At 30.8% G+C, this 15,996-nt stretch overlaps 1 protein-coding gene across 1 annotated transcript; it reads right to left on the reverse strand.

The window, feature by feature from the left end:
* Nucleotides 1-5,506: 5,506 nt before the first annotated feature.
* Nucleotides 5,507-13,984, reverse strand: Cyt-b5-r (Cytochrome b5-related). Its single transcript, XM_076909594.1, has 6 exons — nt 13,908-13,984; nt 8,413-8,669; nt 7,729-7,996; nt 7,298-7,589; nt 7,009-7,224; nt 5,507-5,848 (listed from the first exon to the last, which is right to left on the reverse strand). The coding sequence occupies exons 2-6, from the start codon at nt 8,641-8,643 to the stop codon at nt 5,560-5,562; spliced, it is 1,296 nt and encodes a 431-aa protein (XP_076765709.1). The 5' UTR covers nt 8,644-8,669; nt 13,908-13,984; the 3' UTR covers nt 5,507-5,559.
* Between the last annotated feature and the right edge of the window lie 2,012 nt (nt 13,985-15,996).

Raw genomic sequence — 15,996 nt, forward strand, 5'->3', positions numbered from 1 at the left:
GTAATTTCTGACATTGACGTTGTTTCAACGTCTATCGTATGTTTAAAATCCTTATTTGTTTGGTAAATGCAATCCTCTCGCCTAAAATATATCTGCAAACAGTACTATCGTTATATGTTTAATATGAAAGGGGTACCATTTATGGAAATGAGTGGAGATGCTACCCACAAAATCCAACGATTTTTTTTTCAAGTCGGAAGAGAGAATTAAAGAAAAAGAGACGTATTATTATATATTAAACGTTTCCGATAATATTAGAGGAGTGAGGTAGGAGGTGGGGGGGGGGGGGGGGGGGGGGGGAAGGGGTGGAGGTTGTACTTCCGACAGATACAAATCTACTGTCTTCCTTTATTTACTCTTTCCATTAAGTCAAAAATATATACAATTTTATTCTAAAGATATATGTTATATATAACTCTAATGATCCAGCTATGCTGTTTAAACAATGGTATACGGTGCTGGCAATGAATTCTGCAATTGAGATTCCTATCAAAAGTTGTATACAGACAGAGAATTAACAGTAACTATATATATGTTATAATTCAAACAACAATTTCTCGATTACAAAACATCAAAATGCTCAATAGATTCCAAAATGAGTACTTTAATATAATAAGTATTGAACGATATAGGCAAACTGGTAGATAGAAATAGAGAAAATTGCTGAAACTCTAGAAAGTTTGTCAATAAAAATAGTAGCAATGGCTTCGTGACAATATGTAACTAGTATAGCAAAAACAATTTAACAAGAGTATTGTTTGCAATGTCACTGCAATCTGACAACAATTATACTGCGCGATTCAACGGGATCTTATTTTTAATTGCGCACGCACACGAGCAGGTAATCCCGCTATGATATCGCAACGAAAAAAAATGATACTGCAGTGACAGCACGTCAACTGTCGCGTGACAATACGAAATGGCGACGACAAAACAACGTTGCGTGTACGAAACGGCAACTATGTAATCGATTATTTTGATATTGAATTATTTGTAGGAAAAAATCTTTTTTCTATTGTAGATAAAATTAATTTTTTATACACGTTTAGATTTTTTAAATTAAAGCTTCTAAATGAAAAGGAAAAAAAATCTGTTGGAGAGCTATTAACAGCTTTTCAACAGTAAAAACAAAGAGCTTTCAATAGTAAAAACAAAAAACCTCATACGGTAGCAGCGATAATATTTAATGTTGTGTACTTCGTTTGATTATTTGTATAAAATATAGTTCATTTTAATGATTGGATGAATTTATAAACGTAATTTGTAGTATTAGTTCCCCTTTAGAAGAAATTATAAGTGCACGCGTATATACATATGTATACGTTCCTGAAGAGATTAAGCATTTGCACAACCGTATTGAAGAAGTGATGATTAACTTTTACGAAACGGTTACGCGATAAGCCAAGAATAACGAAGAATAAATTTTAATTTCAACTAATCGTAATTCTTCACTTGTGTCCCAATAGCAGTTTTCGTGTTGTAAACCTTCTCACTCTGATTTAAATTGTAGGTAGTACAGTAGATTCCAATATGCGAACATCCTCCCCAAGATTTTTACCTTCCCTCGCTTCACTGTCATCCGAAGACGTACGTTTAGAGAAAAAGCATGTAATTGGATGAAAAAGTAACACCTACATTTCAGTCGGTGTTAAAAGACCAAACACGTAAGGTAGAATAAATAGGCGCTTTTTTTTAAAGAAAAGCGCGTAACAGTGGTGTTAGCCTAAGGGCTTGTGAGATTTATTGAGAATTATATTTCTGTGTCTCCCGTTGCAGCTTTATCGTCCTATCAGTCTGCACCATACGGTTTTATGCGAGCCCACTAGGTTCCAGTTTCTTATGATTTCAGGATTATTATACTTTTCTATTTGTAATCTACGTACCATCATCAATCAAGTCAAGAAGAACTCTATAACAATTGTATACCTCAACGTTAATGAATAGTAGATGTGTCTAATATCAGTGGCAGTCCACGGAAGCTGTGGGAACGTCGCATCTCTTGTATTTTCTAAAATATAAATAATAAATATATATTGCGCGCATATTTTTGTCAGTATATTTACATTGTATCTATTTTAGAATCGAAAGTAATAAACTGTTCATTCTTGTCATTTTTGGTATTTGTTTATAATTTTCATGGGAACACAGCTCTTTTATCAGCAAATATCACCACGCCTCACTGCAAATATTCCATACAAATCATATAACTAACTGCTAATAGAAATTGAAAACAAATGTATAAAATAATTTATTAAAATAGTGGAGACGATAGTAATTTTAATTTGTTTCATTTTGTTTTCTTCTTACATAGAGTAGCGTTGTGGACGTTTTGAAAGACTTTTGTTGTTGTTATGATTTTTTCCCTTTGACGTTTGATATCAGTCACATTTAGGTTTGTTGATAACTGTTATTTATTCTGTGTATATGAAACATGAATTTTATTTCACGCTACAAAGTCGAAAACACTTTCTTGCCAACCTAATAGTATTAGCTTCATTTTTAATATTTACTTGTATATTTATTTTCAATGCAAATTATGTTACTGTTATAAAAGTAATTAACAAATTTTTGTCTTCTCCCAACTTCGTAAACACAATTGTTAAGTGTACATTTTTCGCCATTTTCATTGAGAGAGAAAAGCAAAGAATTTTGCATATTGCATATACATATATATACAAAACATGTGTACATATATACAAAATTCTTTACTACTGACAATACAATTAACACTTCTTAATCACTATTTTTATTACGTACACATAAGTAGCTACTACGTTCATTAACCGGTATAAAATCACAACGATATCTGAACGTTCGTCCGAGTCTATTGCACAACGGGATTTATTTCACATTGTGAAATTGACGATCTGTAAATAAACTTTAGCTCGATCTGATTTGTGTCCATCGACTCTCAACGAACGAAACGTAAAACAACGTTGTGACTAGAGTAATTCGTTCACAACTCATTCATTGCACTCCCGAACAATTGTCGATTCATTGCATATCTAACGCGGCCAATAGAATACCTAATTCCTTGCAAAAACCTGAATTCTTACTTAGTAACCTTTGTATAATACGACACTTCTAGAGCATTGTCTCACTTTAATTGGCCTCGACTTTGAATCTTTGTGTAAAATATTTGAAAAGACCTATATAGCTGCTTCCTTGGAAATTGACATTGAACATTCTATTAAATTTTAACATATGAAATGTCTGACTTTGGTTCATTGGTGCTTTAAGTTCTGTTTTAACAAAAGCTCTATTTCGCATATAACTATAAGGGCAAACCTTTACGATTCGTTTACCGACATGAATTAGCGTGATTTTCGCGTACTTTTGATGAACGAATAGAAAAGCGATAAAAACGCAGATGCTACTCGAAACATTGATGCTGCATTTGGTAACGATGCAATTAATCAATAAGCGTATGTTTGAGTCGATGGTATCAAAAATTCGAAACCTAAGATGAAAGCCTTGAAAGTAAATCTCGACGAAGGATAGAGCATTATGATGCGCGTTCAGGATGTTCAGTAAAAAATGCAAAGTCAGTATTATTCCTTTATGCGATGTTGCCTACTCGGGCTGACTTGGCTAAATGGTTTGTCTCGGTCCTCTATTTTTGAGGATGTTTTGTTACCTCCGCAGCGAGTTTGGTGGGGACGTGTTTGGATTTTCGTTGGGTCCGATATTTCTACCCCTTGGAAATCTGCAGTTTATGGCATCCGCATGTGCCATCGAGGTCGTTGAGGAGAGTTAATTATCCTATGCTTGAAGAATATTAAGAGCTTAAAACGAGTCCTCAAAAGTGGCTTGATTGTTGCGTGTACAATAAACCGCGCTAGCTATTTGTAGCGTAACGTTTTGCTATTGTGCCTCGTTGCCAACCGCTAGAAAGCTTTCGGTTGAAGAAAGTCCATGGAAATTTGCCAGGAGTTCAATGTAAGTGCCATGACGATCTCACATCACTTGAATTCGATTGATAAGAAAAAAGTTGAATAAGTGATCAACAAAAGTGTCACTATTAGGAAATATGCAATTCGCTACTGATTCGAAATCATAGTGACCAGTTTTTGGATCGTATTCTCACATGCGATAAAAAATAGATTCTATACGACCATAGAGGACGTACATCTGAAAAAAATGATTTGTACTACAATTTTTTGAAACCAGGAGAAGCCATAACAGCTGAGAGGTACTGTATCAAAATTGAATCTATCGAAAGGGGCCAATTTTACTCTGCGACAATGTTGTATTCGCCGGATCTATCACCGATGGATTTTTGTTTTTTCAAACATTTGGATCACTTCCTCAAAGAAAAAACCTTCAAGTATCGAGCAAACATTCAAGATACCGTTAAAGAATTTATTAATACTAGAACACTGGATTTTTGTAGAAATGGAATTGAAAGAGTACAAATTAGTTGGAAAAAGTGTGTCGAATCATGTCTAATGATTGTTATTTTGACTACATATATTGATCATTAAAGAATTTCTGTTCATTTAAAGTTAGTCCTAAAAATTGAACATTGCATATGTTACAACCTAATATAACTTGATGATTATAAATATGTTGTCGAAGACATAAACTCTAAGCAACGCTTGCAAATTTTTAACAAATCTTTACCAATTCGGGGGTATAAAGTCACGCCACAGTGGTCGCAATATTTTATTTCGAAACACCTCTCGTTTTTTATTGAATTGTACAATCCGATATTGTTTCATTTTGATTACTTTATATAATATCCTATATATCCTCAATAATTCAATAGAATTAAAATTTGAGACTCGATAGCGGATGAATGCGGATGAATTAAAAAATTTAAGACAGAAGTTTTAAATGTTCTAAAAACATTTTATTACTAATAACAACAATACATAATAAAAAATACAGCTTACACTCGAAAATTTTAATATAACCTTTGTAGAACATTTCAACGTCATGTCTAGATTAAACGCACAAGAATATATACAATTTTTGTCTGAAACATTTTTTGCGTCATTCACATTTTGTAAAATAAATCAGACACACTATACACACATATATATAATACTATATATGTATATATATATGTATAATATTTTTTATAGGAAATGGTTGATACGTTCTAAGTGTAATCTTCCGACTTAACTGAATTGTATCGTGCGTCCAGTCTTATTTAATTTCACGTAGAAATTAAATTGTTGAAAATACAACGATGACGGCTAGAAAATCCACAAAAGAACGTTGCGTATAATTTACGATAGTTCTTTCCTTAAACGGTTCAAATCCTTGCGAATACCTTGAACTTTGCAAGTTCTCAAAGTTATTTTTTATTCAGCTTATCAGCTGATATCCCATGGTGACCTTCCTTGTGCTTTCCGACGGAGATCTAGGAACTTTGGTAAACACACAAGATCATCCTTAAAGGCACACAAAGCGCGTCAAATACTTTTATTGTAAAATATTGTCTATAAGCTTAAAGAAATTCTAACATAAATGAACAGAAATTTTTCGAGAAACATAGTTTTATTTCGGGTTACTTTCAATATTTACATCTTTTGCTCTGTTATTGATTACAGCCTATTTCGTGATTAGTCTACCATTCTTCCTCGGCTCTGTACGTAGAATTTGTCTGAATTGTCCTACAAAAAGCTGCCATGAAGTAAACTTTTGCGTACTGATTCCAAACTGCTGACAGGTTTCCTCGAACGCTTTAGTACAAAGTGGCAAGTACGAATGATCGACCGCTGGTAAAAGATGATGAAGACCGTGCTGACCAAAATTGGTTAGCGTCAAAAAATTCGAATTGTCGACCACGTGCCGATCTCTCACAGCATCCAATTCCAGCAAGCCCCAATCCAAATCGCCCCTGAAAAGTATCGTCCAATCTAATTTAGTACAATGTGATAAATAATTAATTTACTATATAACAAATTCAGAAATTTAAAAGTAGATGTCACGTTTTATACAACCACAATTATAAGTAAATTTTAATATGAACGATTCATTGCGTATCGTTATTTGAATATTAAGAAGAAACGAAGAATTATGTTATGGAATATTTTATAATTTCAAGTTATCAAAGTTAATATTGCAATTATTTAGTGAAAATATAAGATTTCCAAACAATAATTTTCTAAACTAAAATATTTGTATTATCAGAAAAATAGTTCTCAACATACAGCAGCGAACAGAAAAGTTACCATTTTTCTGCGAGATTTACACAAATATTTATTACTTTCCAACATTAACTTTAAATTTGGATATAAGAATTAATATATGTATTACATTCTGATAAGAGATTAGAAGTTCTGTAAAACTTAGTTGCATTTTTTAATTAAAAAGTGAAAATTTTATTTTAGATTAATTGAAAACATTGGTAACCTTTTTCTTGATCACTATCTAAAATTTTGTATATATTTGGTATATCTGCAATTTAAAAGCAAAGTATGTTCCTCTGAATATTTCGGATGAAAAAATGACATTCAGGTGTGATATATTATATATAGGCAAATCTTGTAACATTTTAATTAATAACTATTGCAAAAGAAAACAAATTATTTGTGTAATTGTTGTCTGTTTATTATACTAGAAGTTATATTGTACTTAAACGGTAGACTTCTGTATAATGCATTTAATACATTACGCGTTATGTTGAGACTGTTCCTATGAGAAAAGCAATTATGGAACAGAAGAAATCGGTAATAATGAAGATAATAGTGTGATGCCCAAATATAGTACAGATTTAATTTTTTATGATTATTTATATTATTTACATGAAAACAGTAACTGCAATATCTTTACTGTGTTCATGCACCATATTCCATATGAAATTTCCTAAATTTCTTTGATTAATTTCTCTACTCTGGAACTTCGCGCACCAATAAACAAAATGGAAAACGCATATTCGTATCCTCTTCACGTTATATTTATATTTTTAATGCATCCTTATATATCTGACGATATCATTGAATAAAAACAGGGATAGTAACATTTATATGATTATACAATATTTTTGTGCGAACAAACCTGTGTATGTCGCCATCGTGAAAAATGTCGGGATGGTGATGGGCAGCATTGAGACCAATCATAAATATTATAAACGTAGATAGAAAAATGACTAGTAACCAAAATTTCACAGCTGTTAAAATACTAGGCGCAAAGAAAGACATCAAAACGGGAAGAATGAATGGTACCGCGTCTCTAAATTCGAATTTTTTGTACTCAAAGAATACCGAATAATATCTGAAACAAATACAATTTCGTTATTGGTTCAAATGGCGTTAAACAATACCAGCAATGAGAAATAACGACAAACCGTTTAAATAGCTGTTCGAATCCTCCGATAGCCCAAACAATAGGACTCGTGATCAAACTAATTAAATTGGTCAGCAGAGACCTTTTGATAGCTGGCAGCCAGTGAACGTAAGGCTCGAGTACATAAACCTCAAAGTCCCATAGAGTATTAGGATAGATATGATGACTCATCGCATGGGATATACGCCAGTCTTTTGACGATATCGCGGTTAAGTCTAAGTAATACATCCGAAAGTTGTCCCTCATATGCAAGTAATTATGTCCAATTATTGCAGTCCACGCGAGAAAAAGTCCTAAGAATGAGAAATAATCAGATTATCGGATTGTACACTGAGTCTGATTAACACATGCCCAGGCCTGAGAGTTAGCAGATGGAAAACTAATTAATCGACATTTAAATACGCACGTCATTGACTTGAACATTTTACTAACCAGCAAACATTAGAATTAAATAAGATTGCGTATAGGCTGTTGCAATCGAAAGGAGGATTGCAGCGGTGAGAATTAAGTCAGCGGTTAAGTTTGATTTAGGCGATGGATGATGGAAGTCAACGTCCTTCAACGCCTCTAACGCGCGCTTTTTAAAAGTTAAAAAGAAACCATCCGGTTTGAATGTGAGTTGTATTCTTCGTGGTGCGGCAGCCTCTCTTATGAAATACTTTGAAAGTAGCTTCTCAGCTTTATCCGTCAAATGGTGCGACTGAAAAGAAACGAATTTTATTTACTTAGAGATAATTTCAATTTGTGATAATAATGTATAACTATTCGAAAACATTAGAGAATAATTTGGAAATTTCTGAAAAGATGAAAGCTGAAACTGGTTAAAAATATCAAAGTGTCGTCTATTTTTTAAGGATGTTTTCCGAAACACATTCAGGAATGTCATATTTATGATAAATGAAATATAATTCAAAACTATCTAAAGATTTTCAATTTTATAAGAATCATGCAATATTATAAGAATCAGACGATAGGTACTAAACTTTAACTTAATTAGATCACAATACTCAAAATATTGTATTCTCTAATTTCTCACGCGGGGAAAACATTAACAAGTTTGATTTGTTTTATATTAGTTTTATTTATAACTAAACAAAATTTTATTTCGAACAAAACCTCGAATAGTTCCGTAATATCTGTCCCCCTTGTAAGACAAATCCATTCCGTTCCTCCTGGATGATACTTTTCGAATCCTCTTAAATCGTATAAATTGTTTCTGACTCTCCATAAACCTTCCGCGCCATCTACTTTTCTCCTTGCTTCGAGGAACGTGTATGGTGTTTTGAATGTAATATCTCTTCCAGGAAAATTTTCAAAACCCGGTAACGAGCTTTTCACTTTTTCCATGACCTCGTTCTTCTTATTCTTTTATCCTATACATAATTTAAATTACAATCGTAATTGCAAAATAATTTTTCGTGGATTATACAGAATATCCAAAAAAAAAAAAAAATGTGTGCACTGCAATTCATAACTTGTTTAAATTTTGTTTTTTGAGATTAAACGGATTTTAAAGTAATGGCTGATCTTTAATTAACTCTGAAAGAAGAAAATTTCTCTTAAACGTATTTGAAATAGAAAGCTGATTTTTAAGAGAATTTTACTCAATAAATTCATTATGCAATTTATTATTATTTCTATTAAGAATTCGTTTGAAGTGAATGGAACTATTTAAAATACTTAATCAAAACGTCCATAAGGAGCGATATCAAGATGCGGAAGAAGAGAAGAAGAGGTTTTAGAAACTTACTGCGAAGTTCTAAATTTGTTTGACATATAGCTAATAGGGTAGAAAGTTTAAAAACGAGATTCTAGTGTACCCATTAAAAAGATTACGTTCCAACGTTCCGGTTGGAAAGTTCCAATAATTTAGAGTTCTAATCTTAAACTCAATATCTTAATAAATATTAAATTCATGACCGTTAAAAGTGTATCTATATTTCTTTTGGACACTCTGTAGATATGAAGGGAATCAGGAAATTTAATTGTGGAATTAATCGCAGGCTTGTTATCAGTTATGTCAAAAATGCCTGAAATGTCTTATTTCGATGCAATTATTTAAAAGTCAAAACATATCGACCTAATGTACCTCGCAAAATTTGTTAACAATTAAATGATCTGACATTCTGAGACAATTTCTAATCTCACTAATGCGATTAAATGTCGAACAGTGTTGTATTGAATTCAAGAAGTTTGAAATGCTCTTGTAATCTTCAAACTCATTCGAGACAAAGTAAAAACTTGTATTATTTATTAATAAAACTTCGTTTTATATCTATTATTTAAATGCTTTATGTCTTTATGTATCTCTTGAAGTGTCATATAAAGTATTGTTAATATATATAACCACATAACTCTGCTATCGCATTAACATCCAATTTTTTGGATAAGAAAATTTTATATTCAATAAACTGTATAATTTGTTTCGAGATATCACATATTTATGCAACGCAAACCTTTTGTTCAGTATACTTGATAAGAATCATATTTTGTATATCACACCCATATCTGGTAGGAACGACTGTTGTCAAAGGTCGAAGTTTAAAAACATGTTTTATTATTTGTACAGATAATATGTAGTCGGAAAAGATTAGCTTGCTGCTAACATAATTTCAATGTAATTTTTGCTGAATTATTCCTTACCCGTTTTTAAGACTGGAACCTATTTAAGTTCAATGTTCCTTTTAATACTAATGTTTTTAAATGCAAGCAAATTTTAGCTATATACATTTTTTATCTATTTAATATAATAATTACAATACCAGAATAAGTGTACTAGTTTGTTGATTAAAATTATTTATATTATTTCAAAAGTTTTACACGTAAATGCATTTAACAATTTATTTCAAGTAAACGGAAATACTCGGATTTATAAGTTGTACTATTTTGTAAAACAAAATGACAGTTTACATTACGAATGTTTACAAGCGACAATTATTTCGAAATTTTCCTTTGTAGAAATCGTATGTACATAATTATTGATTTAACTGAAATTGCGTCTAGATAATTTCAGACAAAAATAATCATACTCATACATATCTCCAGTTTATTTTAAATTTAATTCATTGAAAATAATTCAAATTTTGTATCAGCCTCTAATTAATTTAATGAGAATAATTAATTCATGACGACAGATGCAGTAAAATAGTATAATCGTAATCTAAGGTCCACAACTTCTCAAATCCTATAACACAGAATTACATGCTTTTTGACTTTCTTTTCAAATACCATTTTAAATTTTATTCTTTTGCACCACTCCAATACAAAACTGTTTATTAACTTCTCCTCATACTCATTCTGTAGGCACTGATTCTCATAGTGTGCGTTCTATGGTATTTCAAAGAAGTATGTGTCCAGATATAAAAATAAATATATATTTATACTATATTAGTCAACAGCTTTTTCCCTAGTAAAGGGTAACTATTGGCCTGCAATCAGGCGACCTTTGCTTTTTACCAATAAAAATATTATGCTTTTCTCTGTAATATTTCACTTAATTATTATAACATATTTCTCAGAAATTTGTACATAATGCAGTTACAATTATTTGTAGAAATTTGAATGTGCTCCAACTTTAAAAAATTCGAGAACCACTGCTCTGGGATATCATATGTAAACAAATTTGGTGCATAAGTAATAAACATATATTGCATAAGATACGATCAATATGCTCTTCGTATGAAAGTACAAACCTACAAAAAGTATTACATCGATGAATGCCTATATAAATAAGATAAGGCCAAATTATAAAATATATAATTCATATTTTATAAATTACTTCTAACAGAGATAAATTATGAATGTTGTTTAAAAAAATGAGATTTAATGAAAATATAAAAAATATATCAACAGATTATTACGTAGAGAATTGAATTTTTTTATGTATGACACCCCAATAAACAAATAATGATGAATAGTATTTAAACACTTACTACATTATTATGCAAAATTATATTTAAAAACAAAGTCTCAAATATTGGATTTGTTCATTTGTAGTCCAAAAATGCTCTAGTAGCCGATCGACTTAAAATTTAGAGTGTCAATGGACCCCAAACATAAAATTTTAACTACAATCAATTCACTAATTTATGAAGATCGTTGGATACTGTTTATAAAACGTTGCCAATACAGACGTTATCGACCTAACCATATTCGCTGTAACAGCCGATGTGGAGTCATCGACTGTGGAGTGTCGAGTAACTTACGATTTACGACGCAATAACAATATTGCTCTCAATATATCTAGAGTTTCCTATCAAACTAAGAATAGAACCAATATCAATTGGATTCTATCATATTTAAAACTCATTTAAACATTATTTGGCATATTAATTTGTACACTGATAATTAAGCGATGTTCTGCAACTTTGAACGTATACACAATTTGTGTTTTGAATAAGAATAAAGTATAATCGATTTTACATAAAATACCCTATGCACACAGAATTTACATGTGTACTTATATATTATTATATATAGCTGATACATGTAATACATGAAATAATTTTCCGTACCGTGAATCGTATAATCATTTGATTTCTCAACTTTTAAGCAATCGATATTACGCTATGTTTTATTCTATTTATATTTCCGTGGTCATTCTTTTTCCATCAAAAATTTTCCCATTAATTCGAAATATGTTATTGATGCCAAAAAAAAATAATAATAATAATAAATATAAATATATGTATATATTAATAAGTACTTTAAATATTTTAAATATGAGAGCATTTTATGCATAATATCAGCACTTTTTAATTAATATCTCGGAAAAAAACAATTGCCTGCAACTAAAATTTTCTATTTCGAGTCCACTTCCATTCCATTGCCACCATTTCATATCGATCGATAATCAGGGACTTTTAGTATTTCATCCTATTTTTAGTCTAATATCGGGAGGAAAAAGTTCAAACGAAGTCGGTGAACCTACAGGCATGACTTCTCCTTTCTAACTGAACTAAATAAGATACGATAAGTCATATCAATTATAGCTGTTTACATTTCTTTAATATAAACGAGGCTGGATCTCCCGCTCTTAAGAAACATTGAATACAAAATATTAAATTCTATATCTATTCGTTCACTGAAAAGTTCGTGCCGTTTTTCTTTTTTTTTTTACTCTTAGAATGAACTTAGAATGAAACGTAATCGCCATCTCCCTTAACAAATCTTTCTTATTTTTTAGCCACATTGTACCGTTTTCATCAAATTTGTTATCCTTTTTTGTTAAAAAGTTATACAGATCATTGAACTCTACAATAATACTTCTTTTAAAATCATTCGAATCACTTTTCTGAAGATGGGATCGACTATCGCACTTAGTCGAATACATTAAGTTCATCTCGAACTCGTATAACATTCCGCGAAGAAAATTAAACTCTATTTATGTGCACAGATTTTTGCTTATATTTCTTAAATAAATGTTTAAAATTTACAACCAATTAATACAAATATTACACTTAAAATGTATCTTATGTTGCATAATCATCGAGCTAGACAATATTCTATTACTCAGGTAGAAAATAATAAGTACAGAACGTGATAAGCAGCACAAATTTATTGAACAACACAATAGGAATCATGCAATCGCGAAATTTTAACCAACTAGTAAATTAATAAAATAAATAATGCATTCAATTTTAACCATTTTTTAAATCAATTTTAATATTAATTGAATTTTAATCATTTTTCAAGGAACACTTAACCAAGAAACATTTTCGGCTCAAAATAGTAATTTTATAATAAATCTAAATATCACTTGCTCCTAATGATAATAATTTTCCAAACTGTTATTCGTACAATCTTTTGGTTTCGCGGCGTTTAAGCAATCAATATTGTACTATTTTTGATACTGTTTACATTTCCGTGATAATATTTTTTCGATTAGAAATTCTCCTATAAATTCATAGTGTACCATTGACGATAAAAAAAAAAATAAAAATAAAATGCAAAATATAAATATTACTTTATTACAATACTGTTATTACATTTCTTTAACGGAGATTAATATAGAAATTTATTCATGAAGTGAAAATTATTTTTTAATTGACGTTTTAATGTATTTTATGTAATACTTAGAGAAGAGCCAGTAAGTAGTAGTTTCGCGCTATTATTAGAAGTCTTCAATAGAGTCTGGGAATTAGAGAAATCTTTAATTTAAAATTTAAAATAAGAATTTAGGACGATATGTTTGGCACTAGATAACAAAATTTATAGAGATCACTTGGTTAAATGCAAGTAAATGAAATTATCAGATTTTTTCAAGAACGTTGCTAGTGTTAATCGAACATAGAAAATGGATTCTTTTGTCAGTGTTTAGCAAAGAAGAAAGTATCAAAATTTATTACGGGGAATATTTATGTGATATTAACGCGTAATACTTTCGATTACTTTTACGATTTACTTTTCCTAATTTTTGGAACCTAACTCTGTATTTATATTAACCCCTTGCTTTATATGGTAGAGCAGCTTTTACTAAAAGTTAACTACAATGCTATGCGAGATACCTGTATCATATTATTATTATTATCATTTTAATATCATCTAAATTTAGGGAATCAAAATTTGTCTTACATTGAATTTGATTACATTTGATAATAATTTTGTCTTACCAAGAATTAAGTTGATCGCACGTAACAGTTTCTTGCAAGGAATAATTTCAAGTACGAATAGTGTGAGAGTGCAATCGATTGTTTTTATCTTTACTGGTAGATGTTGCAAGGCGTTTACGACGTTCCTTCAATAACAAGCTTTAGTAAACAGTAGTCGTTAATAGCCATGGAAACCGCTACAGGGATGTTAATCACTGAATGAAAAATACTTGACAAGCTGTGCACGACTAATTACAATCGAATCTTCCCGAGCCGCTGACGGTATTGCTTTTAACGAAACTGTTTCAAATGCAATTCTTTTTTATACGCGTGGAACGGAACACCAATTGGTTAGAATCTGGAAGTATTGGTACGAACTTTGAACTTGAACGATAGCCAATCGACCAGACAAAGATAGCGCGGTTACGCGTAATTACAAAAATTTACGATGTTATGCAAAATGTAACAAATATATCTCCGATTATTATGTTCGCCAGGAAGTTTTTCCTCTCGCCAGTGAAATGCAAGTTTGGAATTATTTACTAATATATACATTTTTCACAATTTATCAAGAAACTTAGATTTAATCGGGTTATTAACCAGGTTAATTAAAAAATTCAGAATTAGGTAAACTATAGATCAGTTTGATTCGTTCTGCGTTCTATGAAAATTGCATTTTCAGAACATCAAGTTATAAGGCATACGGTTATGATGGAAAATTTTATAAATACATGAGGCAAGATATAGTTTAGTAAAGGTATACTAAGAAATCAGGTTGATTCATTCAGGGTTTTGTGAAAATTGCACTTTGACAGTTTTATCATTTGTTTCGGGCATTATTTTTGATTTGAAAAAAGCAATGTTGCATCGCTCCTGCAGTTGCAGGAATGTTTCGTAGAGAGATAACTGAAATTGAAAACTGATAAGGAGACGAATTCCTCGTTAATTTCAATTATAAAAGTGTAGGGAAATATAGAAGAAGAATATGGAAGAAATCGTGTTAAGGATGTAAGAGTGCAACGTTATGAATTAAAATGTTCCAAATACATGTATTTGAATCAGTATTTCTTTTCTGTGCTAGCAAATAACAGAATACTTTTTACTTTAAAGCCGAGAGGCTTGATCTATTAATTTAAAAATAGGGTTAAGAACCTCTTCCATGTGTGTAAACAAATCTATAGAGTCTTCAGTAATTATATCTTTTGCTTTTAGGTTTAACATTTGAAAGTAATTAATTGTAAAAGTTAATATAAAAAGAATTGTATAGTAAAGCGTAAAAATATATTTCGTTGAACACATTCTGTTATCTATAATATAATATACATAGTAAATTCCATCTGAATGATATAATGCAACAACAGAAATATGATAAATAGACTTTCATTTAAACCAAACTTATTATTTAATCTTTGCATGATAATGAATCTTTCATGTAACAGAAATATAGTAAAACCACTGAAATATTATTCAACTGGTGCTAATTACATAATAATCCGATAAACGATAAGCGATTGTTTAATACTTTTATTGCGTAAGAGAAAATGTTTTCTCTCCTCTGCTTCAAATGTGTCAAGCAATTAACCACGCTCTCAATAACAATTAACTATAATTCCAAGTAGAATTATTTAATATTTTAACGTTGCTAATCATTATCTAAAAAATTATATATATAAAAAAGCAGAGCTGCATCGTTTCTGTACTTGCAAAGATATTCTTAGCAACTGAAATCGAAAAATGGCGAACAGAGGCATTTCTCATTAATTCCAACCAAAAAAGCGTAATGGAAAAATTGATACCGCCTAAGCTAATTAAGTTGTGATGCATGTAGAAATCGCGTTACAGAAAGGCAGTCGTAATTTTTATTCCGTGCTGGCCATTACTATTGGGTTGTCCGGAAAGTTTGTGCTGATTCTTCTCGATATGATTTTTCATCTCGACCAAAGTGTTGAAGTCCTTTCTATTAAAAGAATTTTGTAACGCCCTGCCGATTCGCTATTTCAATACTTACCTGAATTTATCGTCTGGTTGTTTGGTAGAAGCTCGTTAATGCAGAATTTCTTTCCAATTCCAGCAGACACAGAACACGGCCTTCTCTGAATGAAGATTAACT

Source organism: Xylocopa sonorina, chromosome 2, assembly GCF_050948175.1.
Source record: "Xylocopa sonorina isolate GNS202 chromosome 2, iyXylSono1_principal, whole genome shotgun sequence".
NCBI lineage: Eukaryota > Metazoa > Arthropoda > Insecta > Hymenoptera > Apidae > Xylocopa > Xylocopa sonorina.

Bases quoted from the DNA above. Each gene is read 5' to 3' on its own strand.
- Cyt-b5-r (XM_076909594.1), bottom strand. From the start codon at position 8,643: ATGGAAAAAGTGAAAAGCTCGTTACCGGGTTTTGAAAATTTTCCTGGA. The intron at 7,997-8,412 runs GTTTTGTTCGAA...GTTTCTTTTCAG, and splicing joins ATATTACGGAACTATTCGAG to TCGCACCATTTGACGGATAA. The intron at 5,849-7,008 runs GTTTGTTCGCAC...GATACTTTTCAG, and splicing joins CACGATGGCGACATACACAG to GGGCGATTTGGATTGGGGCT.